The 10,333-nt window shown below is 42.1% G+C and overlaps 1 protein-coding gene across 2 annotated transcripts in view; it reads left to right on the forward strand.

The window, feature by feature from the left end:
• Nucleotides 1-9,562, forward strand: part of LOC104337743 (Golgi phosphoprotein 3) — a 115,373-nt gene extending 105,811 nt beyond the window's left edge. The window contains exon 4 of one of the 2 annotated variants that reach the window (XM_075446560.1): nt 5,294-9,562. In XM_075446560.1, coding sequence (XP_075302675.1) covers nt 5,294-5,718 — 425 coding nt within the window. In that variant the 3' untranslated portion in view covers nt 5,719-9,562. The remainder of the gene's footprint in view (nt 1-5,293) is intronic. The other variant, XM_075446562.1, reaches the window with a different exon arrangement.
• Nucleotides 9,563-10,333: the final 771 nt, after the last annotated feature.

The raw sequence follows: 10,333 nt of genomic DNA on the forward strand, positions 1-10,333 counted from the left end.
TCTGTTCTACTTCTGTTCAGTCCGTAGCCAAATTACACGCCAGGTCAGCCGATGAGGTTGCTGATGATGATGAGAGCTGACATAATTTTGGCCTTCAGCTTGCTACCACTTTCTCAGAGGCCCACACAAACTACAATACTAAAAACAGACATAAGAACACAAATGCTAATAGAAGACATAGTGATGATGTGAAGTTCATACCATAACCTGCTGGGTATAAAGAAAGATCAAATTAACCTGAGAATGATACATATTGATGGTAAATCTGTTACCTAACATATGGGTGTAGATTGATTTACTTGCATCCAATTTTCTTCCTGTGTGGATGGTGGGACCGAAGCACCGCCTGACCACAACATATCGTTATTGCCAATTGGAGGGGATGCATCCCCCCATGTCAGGCGCCGAAATAACAGTGTATTAATAATATGACCTTAGTAAATTTGCACTTGGGTTATAGGTATGCTTATCACACATACAAACCTCCCTAACATTCAGTATTTGCTAACCATATTAAACACCTAGCGACTCATTAACTATATAGGCTAAAATTAATGTACATAAAAGCACAAAGCTGCAAACATCAGCACATCTAACCCCTGTTGCATCAAATGCTTGCAGAGTCCTGATAAATCAGAGTCCAAACCAAAGAGTCTAAAGTCACAAAAACAAAAAAAAAAAGAAAACCAGAAAATAATCAATACCTGCAGAACTTACCAAACCGGAGGACACAAAACCTGTTACTTAGTCCAGACAAATCCGTTAGGTCACAGAAACCAAATAAATCCATCAGATCACAGAAATACAACACTGTAACATAAAACCACACGTTCATGGTCGCAACCACACACACGCACAGGCACACCAAGTTTTCAACATAAATCCAAATATTGCAAAGACTTATGAACAGACAAGGACTCACAATAATATTCAACATTTAACATACAAACTCCTGTGGAGGATGAAGCATTAAAGGACTGGGGACATGTGAGCAATCCAGCATTTCTCTATAAGGCCATGAAGCCTTAGCCTAAGGCCGCAGAGCCTTAGCATAAGGCCGCAAGGGCATCCAGAGGACAAACTGCGGTTGGAATGAGGAAGTAAGAATGCAGAGACAAACAACTCCCGGATGCCAAAGAGGAACTTGCCGCCTGCAAGAAGGCCACGAGCACAGCACGTGAACAAGGGAACACACCAATCAGAATCGAGTTACTATGTGAGTTAAATTGATTATCGCCAATAGGGGATCGCCGCGTATGTAATGGGGAATATAAAAGTGAGCTATCTGAGGCTAATAAACGGCTTGTACCTGATCACATTGATCATCGTGTCGAGTCCGGTTCATCCTCCGCAACAAACTCCCAAGCCTCAGTTTCAGGAAGAGTACTCTCTTTTCAATTCTGGTTTAGGAAGGACGCTTTCCTTTCTCGTCAGGGATATAGCCCAATGCTGTGAAGCTTTCACTATGACTAACAGGCAGGCAACAAAAAATAATACTGGAAGAATGCCTTTGTTTTATTAATGGTTCGTGCTCAGAACTTTTTGGTCCAGTGATCAGAGGTTCTCCCCGAGAATCCCTCGGTGCTGGCTGGTGTCCTGCGATCCCTCGGACCATTGATGTTCAAGAGCAGGGTCCTACCTGGGTACCCAAAATCTATTACCAGAAAGCAGCAAAATAATTTACTCTCTAAAACTTAATTTTGGAGTTCTAGAAAGCAGGCATTCTTTATTGCAGTACTGAACGCACAGGGGATAGTTCTACCCAAATGTGTGTAACGAAAAGACACTCCTACTAAATATTTATGCCATGTTAACATACATAATCCTTACATTTCCGAGAAGTGGTTAATGTTTTTGTGGTCGTATGATAGCAAAAGATCCATTCCGGAGTCTTCAACTCCTGCGCATTAGCACATCACCGACCTAAAAGAGGATAAGGCTGGAAAACAAAAAAACCCATAAATTATATACAAATTTGTTGGTAAATTGACATTAATTCTGGAGGTAAAGGCAATTGCAATTCTATCTGAAACCTTTTGTAAAACAGTTTTTGCTTTTGGCATTGATCTTTGGGAAAATAACAAATCTGAGTCCTTTTTGACAAAGTAAATAGAGGGGACAACTCTTCAGTCATAATGTCAATATTTTCACCTTTCAACAGAGTGAATAACATCATCTAGATAGACCATCTGCAGTAATTGAATTATGCACACTTTTTCCCAACCAAGGTGTTGAATGTCAGAAAGATGGTTCTCGCCACGCCGCTTGTGGGTTAGGCTGGTGCGCTGGGATCCGGGGGGGGGGGGGGGGGCGGGCCGCATCACCGGTTGCCCGGGAGGGGCCATGTGTCTAACCAGGTGTAAGGTTTGCTGACCCGTCCGATGCAGTGGCTGCTGGCGCTGCGGGCCATGCTGTGTCGGAGGGATTGCACGGCTTTACGCTGGAGTTCACCATGCTCTGATCCCGGGTAGGGTACGCCAATTGCTGTAGAGGGACCCTGTTGTACACTTTCAGGGTGCCGGGTTTTGCACCCCACTTCCCGTTTCTCTGGATTAAAAGGATCGTCAGGTTCTGGCGGATTTACCTCCCACATTTCTCGCGTTGGGTTAGGAATTTCATCATATGTAGTGTTAAATATTTCAAAAGACTGCGGCTCTGTCCCTGCTTTTGAGATAACGGTGGAGGAGTAGCAGCCGCTTGTAAGAGAGTTTCTGCGGGCTTAAGAGCATTTAAAGCTGTATGCACTAATTTCCAAGTAATGATTTCCTCAGGGATTTTAAGCTGCAAGACTTTGTTCTTTCAAAATTCTCTGTAAAATCTTTTAATGGAGCTTTCGCTCCTTTCTAGGTGACTGTCCCATCCTTCAGTGAGCCAGGGGGAGGGGGGGGGGCAGACCCGATTCCTGTTCAGGGCCTGTTGGACCCAGCCCCTGCTCACTGCTTTCTTCAGGTGGTACATTTGCAACAAAAGGACTTTTCTGAATGGTGCTGGCTACTTTTTTCTCTGCTCACACATCTTTTAACGCTTCATAAACCAAACGCCAAGTTGTTAATACTCGACTCGCATTCACATCACCTCTTGAAGTATGTTTAAAAGGTAATTCTCCTGACACCTTCCAAGTTAAAACACCAAAAACACGTGGTGATTCCACGGGCACTCCATTACTTCTGAGTCAGGCTAACAACAGCTCGAAAAGCAGGAGTTAATTATCGCTCCTCTTTGTTGCTGACCTGCATGCACAGAGTCCACGATTCTCTGCCACACATCCAAGTCGAACAACTGATCTGTTTCCTGATTTTCTGCATTCGTTGGTATTGTGGTTATCCCGCTTACAGTTCACACACCACTTTCTTCCCCCCTGGCTAACCAGTCCTTTGACTCCACATTCCTTCCGAAAGTGACCCCTTTTTCCACAATTAAAACAACTCCTGTCCTGTTTTTTCCTTTTCTCTTTTTCGACCAACGGTCGCACCGCCACACCAACTGCAACTGTTATCACTGTAGCTATCCCTCTCCACCGTACCCCTGACCCTCCCCCGGTTCCCAACCCCCCATCCCACGGCACGGCGCAAGGTGGGGCTGGAAGAGAAAACGGGTTGTATGGGTAAGGGACTGGTGGCTCCGGCAGTGAAGTGTCCGTAACCTTCTCGTCTGTGCAACGAGTCACTGGAGTCCCGGGAGACGGCGGTGTAGGCGGAGGAAGTGGAGGATACCGCGGTACAGGATTCGGGGACGTGGGACGATCGGAAGGGGCAGCGGCGGCGCGCGGCCGATCTTCGGGCAGCGGCGCCTCCGCGCACCCCTCTCCGCGGCGCAGTGGCAGTCGTGGTGACTCTGGCGGTGGGGGTGGAAACTCCTGCGCCAGCGGGTCGCTCCGCGCGTGCTCCTGCTCCTGGACCGCAGGTTCCCCTGCCTCCACGGGCCGCCGACTCGGACCCCCCTCCTGCTTTCACAGGCAGCGCAGGGATACTAGGACCCTGGAACAGCAGACTAGCCGCCGAGCAGGACCCTCCCTCGGGTGTTAACGCAGCGAAAGCAGAGGCAGCGGCTCCCCTCTCAGCTATCATAGCTTTTAAAGTCTCATGTATCAGCCTCCACAACGTGGAGAATTTGCTCGCTTCCTTGGATCCCATACCAATTCCTTCCCACAGTTTCGTTGCTATATCCGCCCATGTCTGAACTTCAAAGGCAGCATTAACTGAGGGGATTAAGTCCTTTCTCCATGCTGCAGCAACAGAGACTTCAAGGTAGCCGAGTCATATTGTAAGCCTCTCACGGAGAGGATAGGTTGGAGGAGCTTAACCACTGCTGACTCTTCCTATGTCAGTGTGGACCCCATCTCCTCCCCGGCCACCTGCTTGATCAGGGCAGGATTTCCCGGGCTTTCTCTTCCTGATTTTTTGCGTTAGTGACTCCCAAGTGCCGGGGCAGCACTCACCTTCGGCCGGCCTCCGCTCCCTCAGGGTTCGGTCTTCCTGGAAAAATCACCCGTCGATGCTAATGCCGATCTGAGGGTCCCTGTTCGGGTACCATTTGTTGCGGCGGGCTCAAGGTCTCGACCAATATGATCCATAACAGTCAACTTCATTAGCAGAGAATCTGGATTATATAGACAGCACTTGGTTATGATTAGTCACTATACATAAACACTCGGTACAGCACTCAGCTATGATTGGTCACTATACAGAAAAACATCTATCAATAAAACAGCCGGGTTACATAAGCAGTACTCAACTATGATTGGTCATTATTCATAGAACAACTGTTTACCTGCATCTGGCCTGAGAAATGTCTGTTTACCCGCAGCCGGCCTGAGAATGGCCTTGAGGCCTGTGCTGCTTGAAGCCTGTGCTGCTACAAACCGATCAAATCCATAACAGAGTGTCTGGGTTGCTCACAATATGTCCCTGTTCTTCCAGAGACCCCACAGACTGGGTGTGTTTTGTTTGATGGTTTGTTTTGGGATTTTGGGGGTTTGGTTTATTTTTTTTTCTTTTTTCTTTTCCTTCAGTACAAGTGTGCTTATTTGTCATATCCCTAATCAAGACATGGCTTAGCTAGCATTTCATCCAAATTTAAATGTACACTGAAACTCCTCAAAGAGGTTCTCGTGGTTTCTGCCTCTATGCATATATCAGAGATCAGAGAAATTCTGAAATGAGCACAATATCTTAGTGTAATAGTCAGCTATATGAATTTGACAGCTCATTCTGCAGTGGGGGGTGAGAATCACTGTAACAGTACAGCTTAAACTTTGCCTGACTCGGCTTTTTTGCTTTTTTTTTTTTTTTAGGTGAAACATGGAACCCATTGAAGTTGCACTACCAATTGAGAAATGTCCGTGAACGGTTAGCTAAAAATCTAGTGGAAAAAGGTGTACTGACAACAGAGAAACAGAACTTTCTTCTTTTTGACATGACTACGCACCCTCTCACCAACAACAATATCAAACAGCGCCTCATCAAGAAGGTTCAAGAAGCAGTTCTTGACAAATGGGTGAATGACCCTCACCGCATGGACAAGCGCTTGCTGGCACTTGTTTATTTAGCCCATGCTTCAGATGTTCTGGAAAACGCTTTTGCTCCCCTTTTGGATGAGCAGTATGATTTAGCCACAAAGAGAGTGCGGCAGCTTCTGGATTTAGATCCTGAGGTTGAATGTATGAAAGCCAACACAAATGAGGTTCTGTGGGCTGTTGTAGCAGCTTTCACAAAATAACTGCATTCAGACTGAAGCGTTCTCTCTTCTTTCATGTAAACCAGTTGCTCCTCTTCTACTATTCATGTTTTCTGTAATTTGTACCTCCTCACATGATGAATCAGCTCTTGTTTAATGGGAGTTATAAGTGGTGTATTCCCTCCTCTGTGTATCTGTATACAGGATTCTTCTGGTACAAGAGACCTTCCTGTTTAAAAACAACAGAAAAAGGTTTTACTGCCATATTGGCATTCTATTTCCTATTCAGTTTATCTGCAATACTTTGTTTAATCTGTTTTTCATCTTACTGTTATTGAAGTGGTTTAACATGGAAAGTACCTCAAGGAGAACATGTGCGTGCAGTTGGATCACTAATCTCAGCTGACACAGATGTGCGCATGCATCAATATTTCTGCAGTACAATTCATAACAGATCGAAAAAGGGCCTTTTAAAATCACCAAAGCTCCATGTTGAAGTGTCTGTCAGGACACTTTATGCACAGACATTGTTTCAATTATATCTAACAAAATTACTTTAAAAGCAGAAATGCCATTAAGCAGCTTTGTCAATAGTTCCTGTAAAATGCCCCATAAATTTTACTTTTCATGCAAGTCAGTAGCTGAGTCATAAGGCTAGTGTAGAAAGGTCCACTTGTTTCATAAACCAGTTTTGGGATGGGATACATTCCATTATATTGTATATATAGTTCAAATAGTATATTAACAACTGCCCCATCTTAGTACTTTGCAAGATCTGCTAGTTGTATACCTGGTGCCCCTTATTTGCTGTCAGTCATTGCCATTTGATGGAAAGAAAAGCCTCCTATAAAGAGCATGCATGTGAAAGCTGTTTGTTTTCAGTGTCTACAGAGTTTGCCATCCAGGTCTTCTCAGTCTATGCATTGCTTTGATAACTAGTGTATAGAAAGAGACCACTTTCTATCATCATTTGTACTTTTTTTTTCTTTTTTTCCCCCCTCCTGTATGGAAGAGGCTTGTGACCAGTACGATTCTTGAGTGCAGTTTTTAATTTTGTTTGTACACAATGTTTGTCTCTTAAACCTCATAATCTATTTTACACTTTAAAAACAAAAAGTCAGTCCTAGCAGGTGTTGCATGTAAATGGTTAGCAAGTAATGACTGCAGTTCAGATGATTCTGTAATGGGACGCTCTGCTATATTTTAATTTTTTATATAAAATTATACTGATTACCACACTATTGTAAAAAAAATATAAAACTTTGGCTTTTTAAAATGTATTGCCTCTTTGCCACTGCTTGTTATCTCCCATTGGTTTCACAGTGTAAATATTATGCATTGAAGAAATTAAGCATTGATTTATTTTATTTTTTTCCTCATAACAATGAAGATTTATAGTGGGGCTTACAGGTGTTCAGAAACTTTTTTTGTTAATGTTCAGAGCAAGAATACTAGATGGTATATAAATGTAGAGTTGAAATTTAAGGAATCCCTTAATCTTTATACTAGCTTTTTACCTACAGTAAATAAACTATGATCTTAAAAGTGCCTGAAACAGAGCAAGCATGTAATTTTTATTTTTTGTTGCTAATTAGAAAGGTTTTATTGCTTAACTAGAAGCTTTAGTTACTATCCTTCTTATTAGAAAGGGAGAGTTTATATTAAGAAGATCAAACTGACCTAATCAGCAGTGTCGCTCAGATCTGCAGGATTCATGGCTGAGACAGAGTTAGCTTGTGAGTGTGCAGCTGTGCCTGCCATGGGTAGACCTCTTCTATCTTGAGCACAACTCTCTACAGCCTCATCTGTGACTGGACTTCAAATTTTGCAGTTCATTTTAAATAATTTAGATGCTTAAGTAGTTGACTTTAAAATACAACTTAAATTCATCATACCTATATAACCTTTTTTTAATAAAGATTTTTAAATTATAGTCCTTAACATTTAGTGGTGCGCTGTTCTTTCAGTTCTTAAATGATGTTTCTTTAGAAAAATTAAAAGTATATTGTAAGGTATTTCAAACTTTGGTTTACAAATAAAAAGATAAGCAGTGTTCTCTCAGTTGTAAGATGCTGTGTTTAAAACTTTGAGGAAATTGGGCATAAACTTTGGATATTTTCTTTTAAACATTTTCAAAATGTGATTGCTTTAAGTGGAAGAAAAGTGAAAGTTGCTGTGTTGCTCTTATATTTGACAGCTTACAGAATACCTTCTGTACTTGATACTGTATGCTAACACACTGCTTTAATTTTTTCTTCCCTGTGATCTGTTTTCTCATTTTCTGTTGCTCTTTGAGAGGAGAGAAAAGTAATTAGGTGAAGTCAGAAAAAATAGTGGAGTATTTGGGAGCAGGTTGAGTGCACAAAACTTTTAAAATGGCTTTGAAAATCTAAGCTACTTGAAACATGCTTCAGACCGAAAGTATCTTTCATAGTCCCTTTTCTGTCCTCTCATCTTCATTCTGTCAGTATTTTTCATGTTCCTGCTGGTTTCATGTTACATTGTGGAGAATATTAGGTTTTTGTCACCCTTACAGACAACATGGTTTCAAAAAAAGTTGCCCTTCTTTAATGCCTTCCAGAGAGAGGGTTTGTTGTTTTGGTTTGGTTTTGTTTTGGTCTGTTTTTTTTTTTTTTCATGTAGAAGATAACTGCCTACAGTATTTATGAGCTTTATTTTGCTTAAAGATAGAACCTCTGTCTGTGATGGGGAGAGTTTGCATTGGGTGTATCAAAGAACTTTGATGTAAGTAACAAAGGGTTTGTGAAGAGTGACAGTATCTTTTGCTAGACCACCTAGCATAAGCCTGGATGTGCAGGGGAAATAGATGAGCTTTTGGAGTCTTGAGTCCTTTGTTGTGCTTTAAAAACCCCAAAGCCTCATGAGTGCTATCAGACCTTATATGTAACAATGAAGGTAAGTTTGGTAGGTTAACAGGGACTAATTTAGCAAACATCCTTGCCTTCATTGCTGTTTCAGGTTCTAATAAAATGATTAAACATGGGAGACTGCTTTGTTCTGCTGAGATTCAGGTACCCTTCTTCCTATTAGCTGCTACTGCAGCTCACAGAGACCTGGAGACCTGGTTTTAAGACAGTTTTGGCTGCTCAGAGTCCTCGGCTCTCAACGGGTGCTTGAAGTGAAGATTGCTATCATAGCCTGAGTTTGAACCCGTGCCTCAAGGAAGAACTTATATTATTCAGGGACTCATTCTTTTAAAACAAACTTTCAAGGTAATGTCAAAAGCATGATTCTGAAAGATAATTCCACAAGCAGTATATATATAATTTTACAGTCCTTGAGATTTACATCCTCTTCTCCTGTGTTTCTAGAGATGATGTTGCAGTGCTCCAATATGGGATGTTAGTGAAACCTGTGTGCCATACATGATGCTTTAGAGGCAAAAGTTGCATAAATTAGCTATAAAAGGATGGTGACTGAGTGCTCATGTGTTCATGCCCATTTCTCCTACAAAGTGAAGATATGTGTTAAATAACGTGCTCTCTGTGAACTGGACTGAATCTGTACCAAAACAAAATAAAGCACCCTTTCAAGCTATGAGCTGCAAATGGTTACTGTGTATCACATGCATGCAGTACTTAAAGGATTTTTTTTTTCCATTTTCTAAGTAATTTCCAATTTTTCCTGAGGCTCTGGTCTTCACCAGTTTGGGAAACAGAACTTTAAGATCAAAGCCCTCAGTTCTGCCTAAACTGGGCTTCAGGTACTTTGGGTAGTCAAAGCGTGTTACGTCCTAGTTTCCCCTATTGTGTCCATCTATTTTTTTGTATATGGAAGGGGGTTGCCAGATTCAGAGAAGTACAAATTTCTTGAAAAAGTAACACATTTATTCTGTAGTAATGCTTAATGTATACAACAGTTTAATTACTTAGCATCTCATTTCCTGTCAAGTACTTGGTAAGAATCAAATATAAAATGTGATTTCAGGTGTGTGTAAGAGGTGTCTTTCTTGGGTAGGAGGGGAGGATCTTTGGATGGGGAAGAAGCATGGTCAGAGCTACTGCCCGTGTTAATCTCTGAATAAGATCTGCAGTTTCCTCCCATTGGGTCTTGTTTTCTCCTGCTTACAAAGCAGCAGCACGAAGCCTGTGAAAAGCTGATAGCAAGAAATGCCTTTTGACTCAGGAGTAGAAAGAGCTTCTGCAGAAACAGTGAGAAGAAAAGCTGTTTCCTAAGACAGCAAAAAAGAATAGGGAAAGAAATACTGATGTAGTAGCCTTTGGCTTCTCCCCTCTCCACCTTTCTGCACTTTCAAACAATTTGCTGTTTTGGCTTTTTTCTCTCTTGACTTTGGCCCCTGGTCTTCTCTGTTTCTTCTCATTTCCCTGTTGCTTGGTGAATGCCTCTTTCGTGCTCATGAACGATCCATACTGATTTCCAGTCTTAGATGTTTCCACTCTTGCCTTTTTATTACTAACCTTTTTTTTACTTTCAGTTTTAACAGTCAACTCAAGCTCAACACTCTTTTACCTTGTCCTCAGAGTTGCTTTCCCCTCTGCTCTGATTCCCTGCTGATGCTTCAGGGAACCTCCCCTTCTTTAACAAATACATTTGTCAATACTAGCTGCCTCAGTGGCTGAACTGAAGCAGCTGGCCACCTGCTACAGCTTATAACACATGGTTTGTTAAGGTGAAC

The sequence above is a fragment of the Opisthocomus hoazin genome, chromosome W (genome assembly GCF_030867145.1).
Source record: "Opisthocomus hoazin isolate bOpiHoa1 chromosome W, bOpiHoa1.hap1, whole genome shotgun sequence".
Lineage (NCBI taxonomy): Eukaryota > Metazoa > Chordata > Aves > Opisthocomiformes > Opisthocomidae > Opisthocomus > Opisthocomus hoazin.